At 34.9% G+C, this 27,437-nt stretch overlaps 1 protein-coding gene across 2 annotated transcripts in view; it reads left to right on the forward strand.

Moving 5' to 3' along the window:
- Positions 1–27,437, forward strand: part of LRP12 (LDL receptor related protein 12) — a 73,699-nt gene that overhangs the window by 10,565 nt on the left and 35,697 nt on the right. Inside the window, exon 2 of one of the 2 annotated variants that reach the window (XM_045896077.3) lies at positions 22,318–22,374. The exons of the other annotated variant lie outside the window; for it this stretch is intronic. Within the exon in view, the coding sequence (XP_045752033.1) occupies positions 22,318–22,374 (57 nt within the window). The remainder of the gene's footprint in view (positions 1–22,317; positions 22,375–27,437) is intronic. 2 annotated transcript variants of the gene reach the window in all.

A 27,437-nucleotide genomic window follows, 5' to 3' on the forward strand; every position in this document is an offset into this window, starting at 1 on the left:
AAACTAGCCTCGCCTCTCTTCCTGCCTGATTATTAGATCTAATCCCTAATCTGTTAATATTTTTAGATGTATTTGTAAACTTTTTTGTTTTTGTTGATTTCATTGGTTAGTGTAAAAGATTTTATTATGTTCTGATTATTTCACTTTTTAAGATTAGGAAAGGAGAGACGAACCATGAGAGACTATGGACTCTGAGAAACAAACTGAGGGTTCTAGAGGGGAGGGGGGTGGGGGGGATGGGTTATCCTGGTGATGGGTATTAAAGAGGGCACGTACTGAATGGAGCACTGGGTGTTATACGCAATGAATCATGGAACACTACATCAAAAACTAATGATGTATGGTGATTAACATAACATAATAAAACAAAAGATTAGGAAAGGAGAGTGTTTATTAACTGTATAATAGGAAGGCAACAGTTAATAGCTTTGTCCTGCTGACAGGAGAAGTGTTTCATTCCTAATGTGGTTAAACTTTGTTTCACTTAGCAAGATAATAGAGATGAGCCTATAAGAAGTAGATCCCTTTTTATGAATGGGCCTTAAATAAGCCAATTAGATACCATAGTAGAGATGGATTCACATCTGAAGGATGGAGGGCAAAGCAAGAGTTTTTTAATTGGTGAAATTCAATTTATCAGTTTTTTATTTATGAATTGTGTTTTTGACGTCATTTCTAAAACTCTTCATCTAACCCCAGATCATGAAGATTTTCTCTTATTTTTTTCCTAAAAGTTTTATTTTTATGTTATTCATTTAGATGTAAGATCCATTTTGAGTTTGTTTTTTATAAGATATAAATTTTAAGAAGAGGCTCCATGTTTGCATATGAAAACCAGTTCCAACACCATTTTAAAAGACTGTCCTTGGGGCGCCTGGGTGGCTCAGTCGTTAGGCGGCTGCCTTCGGCGCAGGTCGTGGTCCCAGGGTCCTGGGATCGAGCCCCGCATCAGGCTCCCTGCTCGGCGGAGAGCCTGCTTCTCCCTCTCCCTCTCTCTGCTGCTCTGCCTACTTGTGCTCTCTCTCTCTGTGTTAAACAAATAAATAAAAATCTTTAAAAAAAAAAAAAAAGACTGTCCTTTTTCCATTGAACTACCTTTGCACCTTTGTCAAAGATTAAATGGTCATATTTGCATGGGTCTATTTTTTTGTTTTAAATACCAATTTTATATAATGAAGTTCAGCCTTTTTAAGTGTATAATTCAGTTGTTTTTTGTATGTTCACAGAGTTATCCCAACTATTATCACTATCTAATTCTAGAATATTTTCACCAGAAGGAAACCCTGTACATACTAACAATCACCACCGCTTCCCCTCACCACACTCCCAGCCCCCCATCCTTGGCAACCACTGATAAGCTTTATGTCACTAAAGATTTGCCTATTCTGGACATTTCATATATGTGGAATCATACAATATGTGATCTTATATGCCTGGCTTCTTTCATCTAGTTTGTTTTCATGATTCATCCATGTTCTACCATGAATCAATACTTCATTCCTTTTTATAGTCAAATAGTATTTCATTGTATGGATAAACCACATTTTGTTTATCTACTCATCAGCTGACAAACATTTGGGTTGTTTCCACTTTTTATGAATAATGCAGCTATGACTATTTGTGTACATGTTTTTGCATGGACATTTTTCAGTTCTCTTGAGTATATGCATAGAGTGGAATTGCTGGGTCTTTTGGTAATTCTACATTTACCTTTCTGAGGAAATGCTATATTATTTTCCAAATGGCTGTACAATTTTACAGTCCTACCAACAATATGTAAGAGTTCCAGTTTCTCTGCATCTTCACCAATGCTTGTTATTGGCCATCTTTTTATTAGAGGCATCCCTGTAGGTATGAAGTGGTATCGTACTGTGGTTTCTTTGCATTTTTCTAATGAGTAGTGATGTTGAGATTTTTTTTCTCATTATTGACCATTTGTGAGTGTCTGTTCAAATCCTTTGCCATTTCTTAATTGGTTGAATTATCTTTTTGTTGTTGAGTTGTAAGAGTTCTTTATATTTGTGGATATTAACCCCTTATCAGACATATGGGAGGATGATACATGAGAACGCACTATTCTGTTCTATTTTGTGCATGTTTGAAATTTTACAGAATAAAGTAAAAAAAAAAAAGGAGGTGTTAAAATACTTCCCCAAATTAATTACATTAAAATTTGCATAGCCATTCTTAACAATTATTTTTATTTCTTAAGTTTTCTTCTCCCTTTCCCTTATCATTTTCTTTGTCCCATGTTATTTTTCTTGAAGTCTTTAATTAGTTTGATTTTTTTAAATTTTGCTAAAATGCATTCTTGAATTGTATTCTCTCTCTCCCTAAGAAATATGTACTGGTTGTAAATATATATTTAGGTATACACAGCTGAAAATGTTTCTTTATTTTGTCTTCACACTTAAATAATGGTTTGGCGGGGGTGGGGGGAGGGCATTCCAGCTTTCAGTATTTTCTGTGCAGAATTCTATCCAGAATTACTTTATTATCTTGTAACTTTAAGTTGCCATTTTGATTCTCATTCCTTTGTTCCTTTGGAAGCTTGTAATAATTTCCTTTTGGAGTTTACAGTTGTCACCAATGTGTTTATATATGTATTTTCAGCCATTATTACTGTTTGGTATTTGGTAGTGATTTTATCTGAACATATCTAGATGTGTGTTGGGAAGATAGTTCTATGCGTATGTTGTATATGTTATGTATATGTATACATATGTATGTACGTGTATTTTAACTCCATTATCCCGTAAGTTCTCTACTTTTAGAACTCCTCTTAAGTGAATATTACATATCTTGGCCTTCTTTATTTCTCAGAGTTTTATATCCCTGTATTTTTATTCTTGAACTTAAAGATTCTTCGGCTTAATCTTCTAACTTATAATTATCTACAATGTAATTGTCTGTAATTTAGAATGGTTTGTGATTCTTCATATAGTCTTCTAAGTGATAATTGTCTGTTGTACAAAATATAAAATATTTGTCTTTACAGATAATTTTCCTTTTTTGTAATGACCATTTTGGGGTTTTTTTCAGTTAGCTCTGGAACTGACATGTGTCTTTCTCACCTCTCCTGCGAATTCTCTTACTCTCTACCTGCCCTTTCCCCTACTCACACCCCCACCTCTGAGATTATAATAAGAATTGTGGGTCCTTTCCTCAGAAAATAATCCACAAGCACATTCACAGAGAATTTCGTATATGATATTGTGTTATTCCAGATCTCCTTAAAGCTCATTCATGACCCCTGATAGTGCCATTCTTGAACCAGCTGCATTGGTACTACCTGGGAACTTGTTAGAAATGCAGAATCTCAGGCCCTGCCCCCAGATACTGAATTAGAATCTCCATTTTAACAAGATTCACAGATGATTTCTTTCATATTCAAGTTTGAGAAGCACTGCTGTAAAAGATAAGAAACCTCTGTGAAGTTGTGGTATATGTGATCTATATTGACTGTTTCCCTTTTTAAAAAAATACTATATCTGACACAGCATCAGGGTCACAGCATCAGGGTCATTAAGAAGTCATATCTTGATCACCCAGATTGTGCATGGGTTATTAAAGTAGAAATATTTTTAAATATTTAAATATATACAATATAGTATCTGAATAGTAAGCTATGCTATATGGAATAGCAAGAGACAAAGTGAGACTGATTTATAGATTCATTTTTCTATCAGTAGCAAACATGTAGCAATTGCTATGTGCTGGGAAGTGTTCTAATCACTGTGTATCTGTGTATATATATGTGTATTCATATATGCATATACACACACAGTCACTTTCTTCTCATAACAACCTTATCAGCCTGGATACTATTATACTATCATTTGATAGATAAGGAACCTGAGACACAGAGAAGCTGTGTATTTTAGCCAAGTTCACATATCAGGAAGTGGAAGAGCTAGGATTTGAACCCAGATAGTGGCTCTATAATCCATGCTCTTAACCATTATGCTCTACTGCTTCTTTGTAGTTTTATTTAACAGATCTCCCTAAACTCAGTGTTGCTTATATGCAAACTGATTAACTTATGATACATTTGGGGCGCCTGGGTGGCTCAGTTGGTTAAGCGACTGCCTTCGGCTCAGGTCATGATCCTGGAGTCCCTGGATCGAGTCCCGCATCGGGCTCCCTGCTTGGCGGGGAGCCTGCTTCTCCCTAACCCTCCCCCCCTCATGTGCTCTCTCTCTCTCTCTCATTCTCGCTCTCTCAAATAAATAAATAAATCTTTAAAAAAAAAAAACTTATGATACATTTGCTCTTTTAAATTCATTACTGGAACTCATCTGCTTGCGTTGCTGATAGATGAGCCACAGATACCAGATCATTAGTGTTTTCTGAATTAATTTTGGTTTGCTATTAATTGAGATTTCTAAATGGCAAGATGCTGGATTATTAGATTTTATGCCACCTACCCTCAAAGTTTGTTATGAGCCTATTAAATAACTTAAGCAAATACGTTCTACATAAAATGTTCATTTTCTTCCTTCCTCAGTAGATGGACAAAAGAGAGCTTATAGAAATGGTAATTGGATGGCTAATAAAATTAGAAACAAAAATTAATTTTACAAAGAAATCTCAAGTAAATATCACATACTAATTTAGTAAATATGTAAAAATCAACTTTTGTTAAGTGTTCAAAATGTTCAATAGAGACAGAAAAATCAACATGTAGTTAGGGTGCAATGAAACTAGCATTCGTACCTGACTAGTAAAAATGGTAGTCCTTGGCTGATGGATTTATTGGTATTACTTGACATAGATTTGGGGCATTTTTCCATATCACTTTTCCTCATAAACTGTTTCCATAATGTTGAACATTAGATCATCTGCAGTTTTGTTCACATTTATAAATACTGTAATAGACATGCTTTTATAATATTTATCTTAATTTTTTATTATTTTCCTTGTGGTTAAGTCATAAAAGTAGAATACTGGGTCAAAGGTTGGAGTATTTTCAAATCTGTCAAAAATAAAAATAATACCCAATTTTATTGAGTGCTTACCAATATGCCAGTTATTGCTTTAAATGCTACATATATATTATATGCTATATATATATTATTGAATATATATGTATCTTATTTTTCTGTGTGAATTATGTTTCAAAGTAAGCAAATAACATTTGTTGAGAAAAATTGTTGCAGAATTTCAGGTAATGAATGTATAAAGAATATTCAGGCTATAATCATTAGTAAATGAAACTATTAGACAAACGGTTATATGGGAACTTTACAATGGAGGAATCAGGGTGCCCTATCTATACCTATTGATTAATCTCAGTCTCATGAAAACTAGGGCAAGCAGTTAGTGTGTGCGTCCTAATGTGATACAAGCTCTGAAGTATTCCAGCCAAAAATGCTGAACCTGTGTCAAATCAGCCTTCTACAGCAGGAGTTGGGAACCATGGCCTTCAAGCTAAAACCAGCCTGCCTGTTTTTTGTTTTGTCTTGTTTTGTATTTTCATAATGTTCAAATACAACCAGTCTGGTGCATTTAGTTATTGTGTATGGCTGCTTTCATGCCACAGTGTCAGAGTTGAGTAGTTGCAACAGAGACTGTGTGACCCACAAAGCCTAAAATATTTACTATCTGGCCCTTTTACAGAAAAAGTTTGCCAATCCTTGAGCTAGATGAGCAAAGTTAAGTGACACCAAAAGGAAGTGACACCACAGAACAGCAGCCTCTTAAAGGACAACTGATCTAGTTTCTGAAACCAGTCTGCTACGGAAAATAAGAGAGTATCACTCTAGATTAAGAGAGACTTAAACACACCAAATGAAACAGTGAGGCTTTGGGTCCCCCTTCAACTGTAAAAAGATATTTGTGAAACAATCAGGAAAATCTGATTACGGCCTGGCTAGATGAAATGATACCAAGAATTATTAATTTTGTTAAAGTAATAGCATTGAAGTTAGGTGAGCGAATATCTGTCTATATTTTTAGAGATGCATACTGAAGATGCATATAGAGGTGAAATGATATGTGGCATGTATTTTAACATACTCCACACAAACATACAAAAGAAAATAAGTAGCAAAGGTAGAAAAGTCAAACTCAGGATTCTGATATCAAAGCTGATATACTTAGCATCGTATGCTAGCTATACTAGAATTTAGTATTGCCTCCTCTGTTGCTTTTAACTATTACTGACTTATCTTTTTAGAATTCCCTCATCTCTTAGAGTCCTTGTCAATGTATGCACGTCCTTGGTCTTCTCCTGTTCCACTGTATTTAAACATTAACAGAGGAACATCTATCAAGGATGAATGTACATCTTCTGGTCTTAGTGGGAGAAGAGACTGGTCTTCCATACATCATTCTGCTCCTCAGTAGCTATGAGATTTTAGTCCTGTCACTTAAATGCTGAGGCTCAACTTCCTGGGCCACAAAATGGGAATATCAATTACTCCTGGGATTGTTTTAAAATTAAAACAAATTATTATCCAAAATATGACCCATTTATATTTTGGAAAATATAGTGGGGGAGTTAAATGCATAATTTTCATGTGTAAACTAGAGCTAATACCTCAAATATTTGTTCTGATGAATAAGTAAGTTAAAATTTGTGAAAGTCCATAGTATGGCCACTAATACATACTAGGTAGATAAATATTTTTTCTCTTTGTTCACTTGGAGAAACATCCCAATATATCAGAGATAGGTATGTGTATGCTGCATAATTTTTTATAGTTATGTGAAAAGGATAATCCTCAACTTCATGTATGATACTTCTGTAGGGAAGTGCCACGTTGATAGAATAAACGGCAAGGCACTATATTAAGATTCTGTGAAAGAATAAGTTATGAGATGAGCTTTTGTAGAGTTAAGTAAAGAGCTAGCCATTTGCTCAGAGTAAAAAGAATTCTTTAAACATATTCATTAGATTTTTGAGCTATAAGCTTTTAAGAACCCGGCAGTCACTGATGATCAAAAACATAAAAGCATCAAGCCTTTGGTTTGGTGTCTCCCCCAACCGCCCCCCTCCGCCCACCAACAAGTTACTAAAGCTAATGCAGAGTAGAGTCCCTTTCAATCTGAAGACTGAAGCTGCTCATGAGCTTTGAACAGTCATTTACCAAATATTTTACATATTGAAGGGCAGTGATAAGGAATAGCTGTCTAAAGAGTGAAAATGAGAAAAAGAAGGAGAGAAGAAAGAGAGATGGGAAGATTTTCTTTGCTCTTAAGACATTCAAAATTTGATGTGGAAGATGCACAGTTAATAACCCAAAACAAGATGATAAGGACACTGGTGGTAATGTGCTATTAACTCAGTACTGACATGACGTACTGTGGGAACATCAGGAAGGATTTTTAACTCATCCTGCGATTGATAGAGATCTGTTTCCTGAGTTGAAGGAGTTAGGTGAGTAACTGGTGTTGGTGCACTGGCCTGTTTCAGGGAGAGAGAACATCATGTTGAAAAATATCACAGTTTCAGAAACTGTACTTTGGCAGTATGTCAAAACCAGAATGTATATGTATGAGGTAAAAGCAGACAAGGGGTAGTAAAAGTTAAGGGTCAAGAGATAGAGAAGAGCCAGCTTACAGTGGGCCCTAGAGGCTCTTACTACATATAAGGAGGTGAACCAGGTACAGTTTTATAAGTTGAAGATTAATATCAGATATTCCTTTAAAAAAGGTCTCTAGTAGCATTGTGAAGAATGGATCAGAGAGCTGTGAGCCCAAAAGTAGGAAACTGCAAGCTAAGTCATTTATTTATACATTCAGCAAATACAGTTGACCCTTGAATAATAAAAAGGTTAGGGATGCCGCCCCCCTCCCCCCGTGCACAGCCAAAAATTCATATATAACCTTTGACTCCCCAAAATATTAACCACTAATAGCCTATTGTTGACTGGAAGCCTTATTGATAACATAATTGATTAACAATTTGCATGTTATATGTATCATGTCCTATATTCTTACAATCCAGTAAGCTGGAGAAAAGAAAATGTTATTAAGAAAATCATAAGGAAGAGAAAATACAGATAAAGTACTGTATTGTCCTTATCACTCCCCCCCCCCCAATCTATGTATAGGTGCACCTGGTGCAGTTCAGGAACCTTGAACTGCAACCTGTGTTGTTCAAGAGTCAATTTTATTTATCAAATATCTGCTGTGGATTAAGCACTCTTCTATGTTTCTGTCCTTGTGGAGCTTATTATTGAATGCAGTAAAACAGGAAAGAAATATCAGTAACATGAAGGAAGGAAATAGCAAGATTGGGGAGAATCAAGAAACTTAATATATAGCGCATGAGCAGAAGAAGGGGATGGTAAAGAAGAAATATGGAATGACTTCCAGGTTTTTATGTGGACAACTGGAAGATGCTGGTGTCATTCACCAAGGTAAAGAGTATAGGAAGAGGAGCAGACTGAGGGTCAATAAAAGGAATTCAGTTTCGGACATGAGTCTGAAATACCTAGGTAATATTAAGGTAATACTGAATTCCTATTCAATAGGAAGTTAAAAGACAATTTTTAGCATGGAAATAATAATAGCAGCTCCTTTATAGGGTGATTATGAAGATTAAATGTACTGAAGCATGAAAATGGCTTAGACCATCATCTGACAAATAGTACTTCTCATATTAGTTGTTGCTGCTGTCATTATTTCAGGAGTATGGGCTTTGAGCTAGACAAATCTGCCTACATCCTGGCAATGCCATTTACTAGTTGTGTGGCCTTATGCAATTCTCTTAGCCTCTTTAATTCTCAGTTTCTCTGCATGTGAAATGGGGATAGTATCTATTTTACGAGGATACTGCAAGGATTAGTAATAGTGTATGAAAAACACCAACCACAGTGACTGGCATAAAGTGAGTGCTCATTGAATGTTGGGGAGGTGGTGAGTATCAGGTAGAAATTTGAGATTTATCAACATGAAGGACTTAAACCTTTAAACACATATGCTGAAAACAAGGAGTCTCTAGAAAGAGAGAGGATAATATGCCAAAAGACCTGAATGGTTGGCAAGGGAGGTGATTTACTGAGAGTACTGTTTGAGGAAGTTGTGTGGAGGCTTAAAAAGGAATAATGACAGACTCATGTAGTTTTTGAGGGAATTGAAGGTAGAGATAAGGCATTATTAAAAGATTATGCTCCCAACTTTGAGTATCCAGATGAGTTGAAACCATGAGTTTATAGTGACACAGTTCCTCATAGGTATGTGACTTTCTCCAACTATCAGAAAACTGGATTCAGAGTTCACATTTCTGAGGATTAAGTGTGTGATAGGTGGGTCATTGGTAATCCTTGCTTGAGTTTCAGAAGTGTGCTGGGGTAAAAACTAGATTGAGGAAGGGCTTGCGCAAATGATAGGTAAGGAAGCTCCATTAGTGAGTGTAAGTTCTTCTTTCAAAAGTTTTGGCTGAGAGGGCGCCTGGGTGGCTCAGTTGGTTAAGCGACTGCCTTCGGCTCAGGTCATGATCCTGGAGTCCCGGGATCGAGTCCCGCATCGGGCTCCCTGCTCAGCAGGGAGTCTGCTTCTCCCTCTGGCCCTCCCCCCTCTCACGTGCTCACTCTCTCATTCTCTCTCTCAAATAAATACATAAATAAAATCTTCAAAAAAAAAAAGTTTTGGCTGAGAAAGGAAAGACTAAGATAAGAAATGGGGATGTGCACTAACAAGAAAAAGGTTTTCTTTTATGAATGAGGAAGACCTGAATACATATGTCATCAAGAGGAGACAAAGGAACCAGAAGAGAGGAAAAATCTGAAGGGAAGGGAAAGAGGGGGGCTAATGAATGACTCCAGGATCCAGAGTGATTTTAGACACTGTGTCCTCAACTCCTATGATGGAGCCTCTGATAAACTTGAGAATTATCTTCCCGCTCAATGAAGAACCATTCATAATGTCATGTTCTCTGGTCTTCGATATTACCAGAAGTAGAAGTGAAGTACTTACTGTCTCATCTTGCATAAATAATAAAGGTAAGAAAAAGACAAAAATGATGCAAAAAAGAAAAAGAAAACATGGAGTTAATATCAAGAAAAACTTAAATTTATAAAAGATACTATGATTTTAACAATTTAGTAATTTCTTTTAAGCGTTGTCAAAAATACACTTTAAAAATCTTAAGTGGTTACTGATTTTTAAATTCTCCTTTTTTATATTTCTACCTCTAAAGGGCTATTTTCCTGCAGTCTGACACATTAAAAATCATTTATCTTTGTTGTTGTTATCATTGCCAACACTGTTTCTATTTGTTTGCTTTGGTCTGTGGGTAAATAACATAGTGTTATCTGTGAGTCAGCAAGAATAGGAAAGCTGCGGCCATACATTACTCTTCTCACTATTGAATCTCATGTATAAGAACGTTTTTGAAAGTGACCTGTTGCTATAGGAGAGGGTAATATATATGCTTTAGTATTTATATTAAATGATAGTTCTTATACCATTTTGTCAATAATATTAAGAAAAAAGGTATCACTTTATCATTTCTTAATTATAACGTTATAAAGAAAAACTTGAAACTGAGTAGCTATGTAGTTTTATGTTGTGTTAATTTTTGTTAGAAGGTAGTATTCCAGTACTTAATACTCAATCCACGTGAATTAACTTGCAAAAGTAATATATACTGTAATAAGTCAAACAAAGTAATGTATCAGGAACAAAAGCTAATCATCATTTCTGCCCTCCTTTCTGTCTTGGAGATGGGGGTAAGGGGGCAGGGTAACAGTGGTAACAGTTAATTTTGTATCCTTCCATACATTTTTCTACCTGTAACTTGGACTCACAAAATACACCAGAGGTCACAAATTCAAATTCTAACAAAGACCAAGAAAGTAACACAAATGAACTAAGAGGGTGGGATATCAGTGTCAGAATGACAATAGAAAGTCATGGGGCACTTGGTCACCTAAGAAAAAAATGTGTCTTTCTCCTAAAAGAGATGAGCTCAGGGGGGTTGCAGGCATGAATACATGTTTTCAAGGGAAGCCAAGATACTTATTGTTCTTAAGTGAAAAGCCAATTTTCAATATTGTACTTAAGTAGATCTTGATTTGAGCGTATCCCTCCCACTTAACTAGTTAAAGAATCTTGCACATTTTACTTAATCTGAGTCAGTTTCCTCATCCATAATGTGGGGATAACAGTATCTATTCTTAGAAAGAAGATTAAAATAATACCTCACAAAAAAAAATAATAATACCTCACAAGTTTAGTACAGTGCATGAGGCTTTATAAATGTTGACTGTCTATGATCAGTAGTTGTCTGACTTTAGGAGTGTGGAAAGGGAGTTGACTGCAAAGGGGCGCAGAGAGCTTGTTTGGGTGATGGAAATGTGTGTCTTGATTGTAGTGGTGGTTGCAGAACTGTGCATTTGTTAGAACTCATCAAACCGTATACTTGGAATTAATGAACTTTTTGCATGTAAATTAAACCTCAACAAAGCCAATTTAAAAAAAAAATAACTGCCTTTCCTTTCTCTCTGTACTTCAGTTCCATTAACTATTAAAAATAGAGTTGACATCAGAGGTTTCCAGCATGTTTATCTCTTAGTATCCCTTTGCAACCCCAGTCACAGGTTCCTGCACTGCAGAAGATTTCGCCTATTGAGAAACAAGAAAGAAAGAACTACCTTTATTTGTCTGTTTCACTTTTCTGTTGTACTAAGCTTACCATGTGGATTTATCTGTTTGGGTACTGTGCCTGATACACTGAGTAAAGCAGGCCACTAGTCACTTTTCAGAAATGTTATAATGTACTCAACAAGCTAATTACCAACTGTTGAGTAATAAGCTATGAAATTTAATAAACCAAGAAAAAATTAGAGGCAAAAACAATATATTGGTGTTTCCTTAAATGAGAATGAAATACATAGTAGCACCCAGTGTGTGTGCACATGTGTATAGACTCATCCCAACTCATTCTATGAGGCAGTATTACCTAAATATGAGAGAAAGAAAACTAATTTCCCTTATTTATATAGATGCAGAAGTCCTCTACCAAATACTAGCAAACCAAATCCAGCAATATGTAAGTAGGATTATAAACTATGACCAGATGGAATCCTTCCCAGGAATGTGAGGTTCAACACAGGAAAATCAATCAGTGTAACACACCATATTGATGGAATAAGGGACAAAAACCACAGGGAAATCTCAATAGACAAAGGAAGACATTTGACAATAGCCAACACCATTTCATAATAAAGCACTCAATAAGCTAGGAATAGAAGGAAACTTCCTCAGCTTAATAAAGGGCATCTATGAAAAATACACAGCTAACATACTTAATGGTGAAAGACTGAGAGCTTTCTCTCTATGACCAAGAGCAAGACAAGGGTGTCCACTCTCACTTCTTTAATCAGCATTGTATTAGAGGTTCTAGGCAGAGCAGTTAGGCAAGGAAAAAAGGCATCTTAATTGGAAGAAGAGAATTAAAACTATCTTAGTTTATAGATTTGACATACTTGTACATAAAAAAGTTCTAAGGATTTCACAAAAAGCCTATTAGAGCTAATAAACAAGTTCAGCAAGGTTGCAGGATACAAGGAAAAAAATGTATTACTATATACTAACAATGAATAACTGAAAATCAAGTTAAGAAAATAATTCCAGGGGCACCTGGGTGGCTCAGTCATTAAGCGTCTGCCTTCGGCTCAGGTCATGGTCCCAGGCTCCTGGGATCGAGCCCTGCATCGGGCTCCCTGCTCCGCGGGAAGCCTGCTTCTCCCTCTCCCACTCCCCCTGCTTGTGTTCCCTCTCTCACTGTGTCTCTCTCTGTCAAATAAATAAAAGCTTTAAAAAATAATAATTCCATTAACAATAGAATGAGAGGCGCCTGGCTATCTCAGTTGGTAGGGCATGCAACTCTTGATCTCAGGATTTGAGTTCGAGCCCCACGTTAGGTGTAGAGATTACTTAAAAATAAAATCTTAAAAAAATAGCATGAAAAATAATAAAATATTTAATAAATTTAACAGTGCAAATCTTAAACTCTGAAACTACAAAATATTGTGGCTAGAAATTAAAGATTAAAATGGAAAGACATCCCATATTTATGTGTTTGACATAATATTTGTTAAGAATTAGCATTAATACTCCCCAAGTTCATCTATAGATTTAACACAATCCCTATCAAAATCTCAATTCTCTTTGAAGGAATTGACGCTGATCCTAAAATTCATATAGAAATTCAAGGAATCCAGAATAACAAAAACAATCTTAATGAAGAACAAATTTGGAGGAATCATGTTTCCTGATTTCAAAACTTACTGCAAAGTTTCCTGATGAAGACAGCATGATACTTGGTATAGGAATAGACAGATTAGTGAAATAGAATTGAGAGTCCAGATATAAAAGCTTACATTTATAGTCAGTTGATTTTCAGCAAGAGTGCCAGGGTAATTCAGTAGGGGAAAAGAGTAGTCCTTGCATCAAATTGTGATGAGACAACTGGTTAACCATATGCAAAAGAGTGGAATTTGACCCCTTCCTCAACTGCATCCAACACTTAACTCCAAATGGACCAAAGATCAAATATAAGTGCTTAAACTATAAAACTCTTAGAACAAAACATAGGAGTAAATCTTTGTGACCTTGGATTAGAAAATGGATGCTTAGCTATGACAGCAAGGCACAAGCAACAAAATTAAAAATAGGTGAATTGGACTGGTTCAAATAAAAAAAACAAAACACTGTACTTCAAAGGACACTGTCAAGAAAGGGAAAAGTCTAAGAATGGGAGAAAATATTTGCAAATCATATATCTGATAGGAAGTTAATATCCACAATATATAAAGAATTCTTACAACTCAACAAAAACAAAAGACAAATCCAGTCAATTATGAAATAGACATTTCTCCAAAGAATATACAAAAACAGTAAACACACAAAAAGAACTTCAGCATCATTACTCTAAATTAAGGAAATGCAAATTAAAACCACAGTGATACCATGTCATTCCCATAAGGATACCTAAGATAAAAAGACTATAACAAGTGCTGGTGAATATATAAAGATATTGGAACTCTTACACATTGCTGGTGGGAGTGTACAGCCATTTGGAAAACAATTTGGCATTTCCTCATAAAGGTAAATGTAGGGTTACCAAAAGACCAAGCAATTCCATTCTGTGTATATACTTGAGAACTGAAAACGTATGTCCACACAAAAACTTGTACACAAATATTTATAGCTGCGTTATTCACAAAAAGTGGAAACAACCCAAACGTTTGTCAGCTGATGAGTAGATAAGCAAAATATGGTTTATCCCTACAGTGGAATACTACTTGACCATAAAATGGAGTGCAGTATTGATACATGGTACAATATGGATGAACCATGAAAACATTAAGTGAAAGAAGCCAGACACATAAGATCACATCTTGTATGACTCCATTTATATTAAGTGTCCATAATAAGCAAACCCATAGAGATAGAGCCAGAAACTAGTTGTTGTTAGGGGCTAGAGGAGGACAGAAAGAGGAGTAACTGCTAATAGGTTTAATAAGCTTCTTTTTTGGGGTAAGGAGAACAGTCAGGCGTGTGATAATGGAAATGGTTGCACAACTTTTGAACATACTAAAAACCACTTTAAAATGGTGAATTTTATAGTATATGAAGTATGGGTGTATAATCTTTTTTCCTGGAGTTCTGAATCCCTTCAAATTTTCATATTGACTCTTATGAACCACAGGAGTCACAGGTAGGAATCTTTGAACTCAATATAGTCTTTAGGGTTCCTTTCTAGTATATTTTGTGAGGTCCTACATCAGTGGTTCAAGCTATTTTAGAATAAAGAAAATTATTTCCATTTGTTATGAACAGTGTCACTGAGATTCTCCACAGTAGGATTCATAACTATCTTGCATGTTCTTTAAGGGATTGATTCATTCTCTGAATACTGAGAACTTGTGTTTGTTTGGTATTTGTACTTTGTCTAATAGTTCATTGTTATTATACCCTTATTTGAAGATGTTTCAAACATAAAACCTTACTAACATACTACAGGAAGTCTAAACATATAGAAACATCAAAGTCCCAAATGTCTGTTAAGAATGTGGTTTGAAAATTAGAAAGTACATTTTTCTAAAAAGTAATGCTATAAATGATTATTACTCTTATTTTAAGGGGCAGGTAGGTTCGGGCCAGTTCGTAAAAGACTATTAAATCCATAAAGAATGGCTGCAATTAAAAATACTGAAATAATACTTTCAAAATACATTAAAGAAAGCAGGAAAATATCCCAGTCTCCCAGGAGTTTCTTAACCTTTTTTCCACGAAACATCTCATTATAGGTATTTGTTAGACACTATAGAGCCTCTCTGGAGAAGAATGTACTGAATTTTTCATACACTTTGAAGGTATCTTGGTCTAGCAAACATTTGGGAAAAGTATGTGTATTAGTCTGCTTGGGCTACCATAACAAAACACCCCAGACTGGGGGGCTTAAACAACACGAATTTATTTTCTCACAGTTCTGGAGGCTAGAAGTCTAAGATCAAGGTGCCATCAGTGTTGGTTTCCGATGAGATTTCTCTCCCTGGCTTTCAGTGTCTTTTTCATCATGTCCTCACATGACCTCTTATCTGCACAGATGGAGAGAAAGATTCCTTATATCTCTTAAGGAAATTAGTCTTACTAGATTAGGTCCCCACTTTATGACTTCTTTTAACTATAATTATTCCCCTTGTCACATTGAGGTTGGGGTTAACATACGAATTCACACAGTTCAGTTTAAAATAGTGTACTATTTTACTTTGACCAGACCAAAAGAAGTAACTATGTTGTAATGGCCTTTTTTTTTTTTAATTAAAAAAAAAAAGAGGGGTGCCTGGCTGGCTCACAGTTGGTAGAACATGTGACTCTTGATCTTGGAGTCATGAATTTGAGTCCCACATTAGCAGTAAAGTTTACTTTAAAAAAAAAAAAGAGAGAGAGAGAGATTGGGAACAATCAGAGCTTTAACACCTAAAGATTCAGAAGTAATTTAGAAAAATATTAATATGACTTCACAACATGAAAATCTGGAAAGAAAGATAGTCTAGGGAGGGTATTAAGATCTCAAAAATAATTTCTGGTTATTAAAATTCCAAACAATCCCAAAAGGAATGAATGGTGAAGAAATCTAAAGAAATTAAGTGGTTGCTCAATGACTTCAGACTAATGAAGAACATATTCCCAAGACAGAAAGGATATTTAACCAACAATAGATTATAAATATTACTAATATAGAGAAAACTCAGGATTGAGCAAAAATACCAAGAAAAATAAAATTGTCTTTGAAACATTTATTTGTAGGATAAAGAATTAACAGAAAGGTATATAGAGCCATTGCTTGGGCAGATATTAATACTGGTAATGTTTACGTCTCTTCTATCAACATAAGAAGCCCTTCAAACCAAAAGGATGAGAGTAGCCATTTTTGAAAATCTTCTTGAAGGACACAGGTGCAAAGATTATGGCAGTTCACTGAGGCATTCTAAACAACTTGAAGAGTTCTGATTTAGATACTAAAATAATTCCAAGGAATGAGAGAAGGAAAGAAAGGTCAGAAGAGTGGAAACAGGAAATGCAATTTTGATTTTCCAAACCAGGGAGCGAGAAGGATGAGAATTTCATAATCCGGCAACTACTGATAGTGCCCTAGGGAAGATTATAAATAGAGAATACAATATAGGAGAATATAGAAGAACATATAGGAGAAGAAATAAATCTGTAAGTTATATGGATTTGGTAAGAACAAGGTTAGAGAAACTATTTCCTTTTCTGATTGATAATCAAGCTAGTAGAAATGTTGGAGACAAATGCTTATTAACTTCTATAAGGGTCCAACAAGTTGTCCTATATATACCCTTTGCACAATTTAGAAAAATTTGGTCTGGATACTAGAACAATGAACTTAGATTCTCCTGAAATGTACCAGCGTTCAGAAAATCTCCAGGAGAAAGCTAGTGCAATAGAAGGGCTCCTCTTAATTTGTTTCCCTTTTCTCAGAAACCATAGTCTTATACTGCCTGTTGTCCAGTGTCTGAATTTTTTTCACATGTTTTTTTCCAACTTTTTAAGTTGTTCATAGCAGAATTACTGATCCATTACCAATTACTCTGTCAGGAACAACAGCAGGAGTTCTGTGTCAGAGTTTTTAAACATCACTTTTTGCTACGAAAATGAGTCTCTATCTTCTAACTGACTCTTGTTTGTATTTACAAAGGCTTTTGACTTCTGTATGCCATATTTTATATCCTGCGACTTTACTAATTTTTCGTATTGCTTAAAGTATTCTGTTGACTGTTTTCGGTTTTCCAAATAGATATACAATTGTATCATCTGCAGATAGATGTGGTTTTACCTCCTTTTTTCCAGTTCTTATGTTTATAATTGGTCTAATTGCATTAGCTAATAGTAATAACTATAGTGGGTACCCCTGTCTTCTGTTCCTATTTTTAGTAGAAAAGTCTCTAGGGCTTCCCACCTGAATAAGAAGCTTGCTAATTTTACTTTGTTTTTGTATGTTTGTTTCTATTTCATGTATTTTTCATTATTTTCTCAATAGATTGTAAACTCTTTGGTTGGACTATGCCTATTACTTATGTACCGAACTACCATTCACTTATTTGAGCAGATATGGACTAAGTATCTCCTATTATGTGTTATGTTCTGTGCTAGTCACTTGTCAGCAAAACAAACCCAAGCTATGTCCCATGACCACATCACACCACCCCGCCAAACCCTGCTGCCAACATTAAGATCTGGTGGGAAATACAGACATTACACAGATAACACAAGTGTGATAAATTTTCAAAAAGCTACAGTATTGGATACTATAGGAGCCTATAACAGAACAATCTAACCTAGTATGGGGAAATCAGGAGCTACCTCTCTAAAGAAATAATATTAAAGGAAAGTCTAAAGACAAGAAAGACAGCTGACACACTTTTAAGAGAAATCCAGTGTTTCTGGAAAGAAGAAATAGAGTAGAAAGGTGGATCACGAGAGATGAAGCTTTTGAAGTAGTTAGGAAGAACTGGTGTATGGAGAGTCTGGTAAGCCCTATTAGGATTTTGGACTTTTCCTTTAGTATAATAGCAAAATAAGAATGATGTTTGCTTTTGTGTGTAGATATATATGTATTTATGTTTGATAACTGTTCTCACAGCACATAGAAAATGAGATAGTAGGATGCTGAGTACGTAAGTTACTTGTAAATGCTGCTCATTAACTTTTAAACCAATAACTTTCCCACTTACAAACTGTAATCGCTGTGGCAGGTGGGCTTTAATTCTGAAAACTAAGTACTATTTCTTTTGTAAACAAGAAATATATTAATTCTGAATTCTTTTTAAAAAACAAGGAGCACAGACTTCTTAGTGTCTGTGGATTTGAATTTTCAGTTCATGCAATTACTAACTTTTTGAAAAAAATTATTAAATTGCTAGAAGTTTTGGTTTTCTTGTCTCTAAAATGAACTGTTGTTATAAGGATGAGCTGAGGGAAGGCTTGTAAAGCACTTAGGTTTTGGCTGGCACATATTTATCAAATATTAGTTGTATTTATTAACTATTTAAGAACTTCAGTTCTTAAAGGAAAAGAATAAACACAGAGAATGTTACAAAGTAATAGGGATGCAGACCATAAATTTAGGCATTCTCTTAATGATGACATCCTGATTATTCAGGTGAGTAAACCGTATCTTAGGAGAAATAGTTTAATTAAGGTTCATGACTAAATAAATAGTAGAGCAAGAGATGATTCCAGGGAGTCTGGTCCCAGTGCTCAAACTCACGATCCTATGTGGCTCTTTTCTAAAACAGTATCTCTTTTAGAAGATTCTTTCTCTCTCATTTGATTGCAGTCAAAAACCAAAAACCATCTTGCATTTTGGAAAGAAAAATATTAAATGGAGGAGATTGATCACCTTTGTATTTGGTTAGTGGGACTAAAAAAATTTAAGTCATAATACATTATTTCCTGATTTAGGTGATAATAAAACTTCTTCTTACTTGAAAACTGTTTTTTTAGAAGTTCTAATTAATTTGCTGATCCATTAATTAATTAGCTACTAATGTATAGTTATAGAAGTAATGTTTTATCAGACTGTGTTTTTCCAGTACATGTTACTCCAAAGGGGACTCCTGCGAGAATATCTAGCATGGCTGCATTTGAACACTATAGTTGTAGTAAGGAGATGGTATGTGTACATCCTCATATGTGTGGGGTTTTCTTCTCTTGGGGGCTGGAAAAGAGGCGTTAGGGAGAATGTAATTTGATCTGGGGGAGCATTCTTCTTATAATATCGAATAATTGTGTTATATAACTGTCATCTTTGTAAAAATACTTTTTAGAATGGTAGTATACATAAAGTAATTCACTTAACTTCATGTGGTGCTTATTATAGGAAAGGGGATAGTTGTTTGATGTTAACAGAAATTATTATTGATTTTTTAACTTCTAAATGGGATTTTTTTAAGGTGGAGTAAAGGTATGGGAAACCAGCAGTATCATGTTTTATGTTTTTAGGTATTTATCAGTTTTTAAAATACTAACATTACATTTATGAAATTACAATATTTTATACTGTTTCACACTATATCAGACTACTGTTTATTTAGAATGATGGGGGGGAAAAGAATGGTGGGAAATGAACTATCTTCTCAACTTTTTTTTTTTTTTTTTAGTAATGTTAATAAAATTTTTGAAGAAGTCCACACCTGTTGTAACAAATTCAGTCAATGCTGAAGTGTAGAAACCAGGTCTTCCTCTCTAATTCCAGTTCCAGAGGTTTTCTTCCACAATTTGCATATACCCTTAGGCTCTTATATATATATGTAAGTTATATATATATATGTCATGTGCTTATATAAAAATATGCATTTAACTATGCATACAGCATTTTAAAATTAAAATTAGATCTTATTCCTAATCAGATCATATTTTAATGTTACTCTGAAACATGTAACTTAATGTGCAAATCTTTCCAAGTTAGTACATATAGAATTAATTCAGTTTATTGAATATTTTATTATAAGACTATATTAGTTTATTCATTTGCATGCTGATGGAGATTTAGTTTAATTCTATTTTTTTTTATTTTAGAGAATTTTACTAAGCACTATAAGATAGATAGTCTCCATTTTAGAGATGAAATTAAGCCACAAAGAGGTTAGGGAACTTGACCTAAATTGCATAACAAGTAAATGGGGAAGCTGGTATTAGAATCCTGGCAATCCAGTCCAGAGTTTAGTCTTAAATACTACATTATGTTACGCTTTTCCTTCTGCCTATCCTTAGTCTATCGACTGAATTAAAAAAAAAATCAATATATGAAATGTATTTAATATTAAAACATTCATGAAGATAATTTAATATGCTACCTTAAGGATGTTGGAAATCTTAGGGTCACAGATTACACAGCGTTATTTGTGGTTGTATCTAATATACAAGTAGAAGGTGTAAGCCAATGTGACTCAAATGTTAATGTGCATACAAATCTCTGGGAGTAGGGGAAGCATCTCATTAAAATGTACATTCTGATTCAATAATCTGGCATGGCGTCCTGATGATACCAATACTGCTGATCTGCTTGTTGAGTAGCAAAACTTTTGGCAGTTTATGCTGCCCTGTGGCAAATCTTGTTAGTTGTTTTATTGAATCAGTTTTTACATCATTTTATTTATGCTACCAATTTTTATAAGTTGTATGTGTTAAGCAAATAGGTGGGGGTTTCTAGTTTCAATTCTTTGTAGCATTTAACATTGTTGGGAAAAATAAATCGTGGCTTCTGTAGTATTAATGCACAATACTTAAATAACAATAATCAGGTTTATTTATGGACTAAATACAGCTTACACACCTATGTCACCATTTCCACTGTATCATTTTTAATGAAGGGAAACATTTATTTTCATTTTGGAGGCTATCGCTGTGTTTGAACTAAAAGGTTGTTTTATGGCTATTATTTTCTTCTTTGGTAATAACATATTTTACACAGTTAAAAAAGTAAATACCTGTTCAGTGCTATGTGCCACGCACTGTGTCAAGTGCTTAATTGGCATGATTTGACGTCATCATCGTGACCTCTCTCATTTATTCATTCATTAGCTCTTCGAGCACCTGCTCTGTTCTAGGAATTGTGCATGCAAGGTTGAGCCAAATAAACACAGATTCTGCCTTCCTAGAGCCTAGTGCATTGGGGAGAAGGGTGCTGTACAGTAATCAAGCAATCATGGAAGTGTGATGGCTGTAGAAGACGAGCTGTTACTTACTATGCTTGCTATTGTCTCTACTCTTTCAACCATCAAAGAGAATCCTGCCATAGCCCTCTAAGCTTCTCCCACCTAGCTCCGCCCCCACCCCCCCACCCCACTGCAAGAATTCTTTCTCTGCCAGCTGGATTCCTGAGCTGTTGTAATGCCAAACCTACCTAATGATTGGAGGGAGACAACTTTACAAGTAAAGATGAGCAGTTTGTACAAAAAAAGAAAGAATACCTGAAGGGACATTGTTCACATTAATTGAAGGAGTAAATATCCTCAGCACTTCAAATGGAAGTTTGAGGTGACCCTTAGTAACTTATTTCAGTTATTTTCATGCTTCCATGTGCCCAACTTTGTGGTAAGAGGTATAGGAAATTGAAGGATACAAAAATAGAGTATAATTCTGTCCCTACTCTTAAGACTATTAGAGTTGTTGATGAGAAGAGGTTGAAAGACTTAGAAGACATGCAAGACATTATTATTTGTTTTAAGTACCAACATGTACAACCCTTAAGCAGTAGCCACATTGTGGAATGATTGAGCACACTCTTAGTGGAATGCTGTTTTTAAGAAGTATGTGATTCTCAGGGCGCCTTCGTGGCTCAGTTGGTTAAGCATCTGACTCTTGGTTTCTGCTCAGGTCGTGATCTCAGGGTTTTGAGATCAAACCCCGCCCCGGGCTCTGTGCTAAGTGAGGAGCCTACTTGACATTCTCCCTCCCTCTCCCTCTGCCCCACCCCCTGCTCACACACGCACTTTCTCCCTCTAAAAAAAAAAAGTATGAGATTCTCTCTTTTCTAATAATCGTTCCAAGTTCTCATTTGAAACAAATTTTTTCTGATATTAATCAGATCTATGTAATTGATCTTCATATATATTTCACTGCATTGTTGTGATTTTCAAAGTGTTTTGTTATCCCTGCTACTACTATAATTTAGGGCTTCATTTTATTGTTTTGAAGGTTATTACAAGACTTTAGTTTCTAAATATTATAAAGTAGCTCTGTGTAGTTATTTTTCTTTTAAAGGTGGAATCTGAAAAACTTTTATAAATTTTATCTTAGAAATTAGTTTATTATTATGTTTAATTTTAGGAAATGGTGCTCATGCAGAACATTCTGAAAATGTGCATATTTCAGGAGTGTCAACTGGTAAGTCATTTTTTTGTAATGTTTAAATTTCATGCATGACTTATATGGTAAATATTGAAAGCCACCTGGTATCTTACAAAGTGATATTTGGCTATAAAAACTATTACTGCTTTTTGCAGCATATAATAAGGAATGAGGTAACTGGAACATGGAGTAATTCTCATAAGATAAAATTGATACTTGCATGCCCATGGAATGATTATACTCTTTCAAACAGACGGCATAATTATTTTTTCAGACAAACATTGAACCAAAAAAAAAGTTAACTCAAGTTGAATTAGTATTTTATTTCCTTACAAAGTTATATGAAATGAAATTTATTAAAATGTAATTTTGAATGCTATTTGTAGTATTAGAGCCTTAGAAATTAAGCATTTTGCTTGATTTTTTTATTTGAGTACTACTATATATAAAATTGTTGTTCTTGAGTGCACAATTTACATGTTATTAAAAAAACAACCCAACAACATATTTGTATCCATGAAATTCAGAAACTTGTTGAGGTAAATGTATTTTTTCCACTCATCTAAGCCTTTATAACTTAATAATTATGTAAAGGCCTGTAACTATTATAATTTTCATTCTTTTTTTTTTTTTTTTTTTAAGATTTTATTTATTTGAGAGAAAGAATGAGAGAGAAAGAACACATGAGAGGGGATAGGGTCAGAGGGCGAAGCAGACTCCCTGCCAAGCAGGGAGCCCGATGCAGGGACTCGATCCAGGGACTCCAGGATCATGACCTGAGCCGAAGGCAGTCGCTCAACCAACTGAGCCACCCAGGCGCCCCTAATTTTCATTCTTAACATGCCTTCCACTGCTTTGTTTCCATTTTTGCTCTATCAACTATAACTACTTAGGGGAGCAAAATCTTTTATTTTTGCATATACTGAAATAGAGTTTCTTACCATTGTTATTTCCCTTTAGTCTTGGTAAGTTTTATGTGGTTAAAAAATTATACTTTGTGTATTTATCAATCTACTGATTGATTGATTTCTTCATGCCATCTTGTACTTTGGTTATTTTTTCCTCACATGAAGCAAAACTGAGAGGTTCCTCTATTGTTTTATGCCTGATTTTATATTCAGAAAGTTAATAGACTTAACAAAACTTTTAAGAGTTAGTTTGCACAGCCAAACACATTGACAAGTGTGATTTTCTGAAAATGGAAGCAAGTGCCTTTGTAGCCCACCTAGACCCTTTCACAGTTTGTCTCACTGTTCTCTTGTCTTCTAGTTGTGTGATTCTACACATCAAGCTAAAATAAGCTTATTTGAAAGAAAACCTTAATTTTCTCCCTTTTTCTATTTTGAATAGCAAATGAGAATTACGATTATTTTTCCACGTTGTCACTATGAAGTAAGATTGTGTACAAACATTTTAACTTACACAATCAAATGATATTGTCTAATTAAGTGATTTCCAAAAATTTCAGTCTAAGGACCGCTTTCAAGCTTTTAAAATACTGAGGACCATGTTAATCTACTTGGGCTTCCATAACAAAATACCGTAGGCTGAGTGGCATATATAACAAATATATTTGTTTTCTCATAGTTCAGGAGGCCAGAAGTTCAAGACCAAAGTGCTAGCGGGGTTGGTTTCTGGTGAGATCTCTCTTCCTACCTTGCAAATGGCCACCTTATTGCTGTGTCCTTACGTGGCTTTCATCTGTGTGCAGAGAGGTTCCTGGTGTCTCTTACTCTTCTTGTAAAGTCCCTATGGCGGGGGCGCCTGGGTGGCTCAGTCGTTAAGCGTCTGCCTTCGGCTCAGGTCGTGATTCCGGGGTACTGGGTTCGAGCCCCGCATCAGGCTCCCTGCTCCTCGGGAAGCCTGCTTCTCCCTCTCCCACTTCCCCTGATTGTGTTCCCTCTCTTGCTGTGTCTCTCTTTGTCAAATAAATAAATAAATACATGCATACAGACAGACAGAGAGACAGACAGACCCTATGTTCTATAGGATTCGATCTTACCCTTATGACCTCATTTTAACTTCATTTACATCCTTAAAGGCTCTATTTCCAAATACAGTAACATTGGGCTTCAACCAATTAGTTTGAAGGAAGACCCAATTCAGTCCATAACATGGACTTCAAAGAATTTTTTTTATGTAGGTTATAGCTACTGATATTTACTGTATTTGGAATTAAAACTGAGACATTGTTTTAAAATGTGTTATGTGCAAATTATAGTAATAAATCTATTGCCTGTTTACATCAATAAAATAATTTTATAAAAATGAATTTTCCAAAACCAAAACATCAATTAGAAGAATGGCATTGTTCTATAATTTTGCAGTCTTTAAAGAATGGCTTAAAAGAATATAGCTGGATTCTCACATCTGTTTCTGCATTCAGTCTTTTGTAATATGTTACTTTGTTTGACATATATGAAAACAATTCAGTCTCACACTGATGTGTAATTGAAAAAAGGAGGAGTATTTTAATAGCCTTTTCAGATAATTGTGAGTATTCTTCTTTGCTACTATACCAAAATTCAATAATTTATAGTTCAAACTTAGTTTTGAGTAGAATCTGAAACCATTTTAATAAACTTTTTGTTCTCTGTTATGTAAAAACCCAGTTGGCCTTTCTTGCCCTTAGGATGGATTTTTTTTTTTTTTTACCATGCATCATTTTTTATTTATGCCTCAATAATTTACAAAATAATGGTGCTCTAAGTTATGCAGATTTATATGGAGTATGAGAGTTATGGCAATTTGGGCAGATCTAGTATTAAGTTCGGAATTTTGCTTCAACTCATCAAGATTAGATTCTGCTTCTTAATTTTATGTTTGCTTGAAAAAAAAAGAAATTAGACTACAAAACTGCTAAGCGTTGATGTTTGTTGAACATCAAAATTACCATTAAATAGATTCCTATTTGAAAAAAAATTCAGTTTAAAAATTTAGCCTTTACACAAACAATGAATCATGGAACACTACATCAAAAACTAATGATGTAATGTATGATGATTAACATAACAATAAAAAATTTTAAATTTAGCGTTTAGAATATGTAGAACCCGTTTTTCATATACTAATTCTGTTTATTTTCTTTAATCTTGACTTTCTACTTCTGCACTTCAGACATATATTTAGAAATGTGTATTCACTTGAAGGGTTGCCACAACAAAGCACCATAAACGAGGTGACTTAACAGAGGTTTATTTTCTCACAAGTCTGGAGGCTAAAATCTGAAATCAGTGTGTTGATAGAGCTAGTTTCTTCTGAGGTCTGTCTTTGGCTCACAGGTAGCAGTCTTCTCCCTCTATCTTCACATGGTCTTCCTTGTGTGTCTCTGTGTGCTAATCTCTTCTTATAAGGACACCAGTCATATTGGACCAGTCAGTACTGCCCACCCATATGACCTCATCTTAATTTAATTACCTCTTTCAAGACTTCAGCCCCAAATCCAGTTACATCCTGAGTTACAAGAGGTTAGGACTTTAACATAGGAGTTTTGGGAGTGACACAGTTCAGCCTATAACAAAATGTATATTTTAATTGAATGTTTATGTGTCAATAAATGCTTAATTTCAGAGGTCAGTGATGCCTTATTATGGCTTATTGTTTTTCCTGAAGGTTATTCTTATAAAATCTTTCTTCTTTGGAAGGAGAAAAATAATATGAAATCTATTCCAGTTACACCATTAAAAAAGTAAACAGTCTCAAAAGGTGCTTTCAGATATACAGACTCATTGTGGTTTTGCTGTGGTATGCAGCTATAGAACATGTAATGCTTGATACAGTATAAGCCCTCTGAATTCTGTGCATCCCCAGTTGAAATGAGACCCCCCTGGGGGCTGGTCTGAATGGAGAACTAGCCTTTGGAAGAATCTCTAAATGTAGGACTCTCTTTCTCTTGAGACCAGCAAGCAACAGAAGTGGCTTCTGCTCCTCACCTGCTCTCTTTTTACCTCTGCTACTCTCTCTGACAATGCTGTGCTCTTGTCCAGTCATTCTGTGCATTTTGGAAATTGTACTGACAATTTTAGAAATAATTCTGACTTGTCTCCAGTTAGTGTTTCCAGGTAGTTTCCTGTCCAGACAGGACACTTTCAGAGTGAAAGGGTACACTATTTGTCATTACTCTGGCACTACAGACAAAACCAGGACTGTCCTGGACAGGGCAGGATATATAGTCACCCTCTCTAATGAATTAAATTCACTTAGCATGTGTTAAGCACCTGATGTGGGCCTTATGCCAAGAAGGGTGGAAGTAAGCAATGAGTAAAATACTGTTGTCTCAAGGAACTTATTTAATGGAGAAAAGAGACATCTGCAAACTGTACCTCTAATGTTGTCTTAATGTGGTAAATCCTTTGATGAATAATATGCATATTAAGTAAGATGATGAATTTATAAAAGGCCTATTTACAGTAGTGAGTAGTGAATGACAGTATTAATTTTTCTTATTATGAATAGCACCAGTTGAGAATTCATGTAAATTATGGGAATTATTTTTTCTTTTTTTTTTTTGGACAAATAAATACTATTTTCTTAGCTTGATGTAATATGGGAACTATTTCTGATTGATAATATATTTTTGGTTCTTATGCTTGGGATAATTTATTTCTATTTCTAATCTATTCATTTTTGTCTTCCTCCTCCTCAGTCTCTACCAAAAGAGTTAAGTCTTAATCCTTTTGCTGGTTCTTACACTACAGGTTTTGGCATAAGAAAACATAAATTATCAAAAAGTATATATTGGGTGATTTTAAAACAGGGAAAAATTATTGGATAAAATTTTATTTTCTATATGTTTTTTATTTAGAACTTTCCATTGTCCAGAATTTTAAATTTTATTTATTTTTTTTAAAGATTTTTATTTTTATTTATTTATTTGAGAGAGAGAGAGCACATGAGAGGGGGGAGGGTCAGGAGGGTCAGAGGGAGAAGCAGACTCCCTGCCGAGCAGGGAGCCGGATGCGGCACTCGATCCAGGGACTCTAGGATCATGACCTGAGCCGAAGGCAGTTGCTTAACCAACTGAGCCACCCACGCACCCCAGAATTTTAAATTTTAAATCTGCTTTCATATCTATGATAAAGGAGAAAAGACAGATGATA

Source organism: Mirounga angustirostris, unplaced genomic scaffold, assembly GCF_029215605.1.
Source record: "Mirounga angustirostris isolate CCGP_5_RB_7025 unplaced genomic scaffold, mMirAng1.0.hap1 SCAF_4, whole genome shotgun sequence".
NCBI classification, from domain to species: domain Eukaryota; kingdom Metazoa; phylum Chordata; class Mammalia; order Carnivora; family Phocidae; genus Mirounga; species Mirounga angustirostris.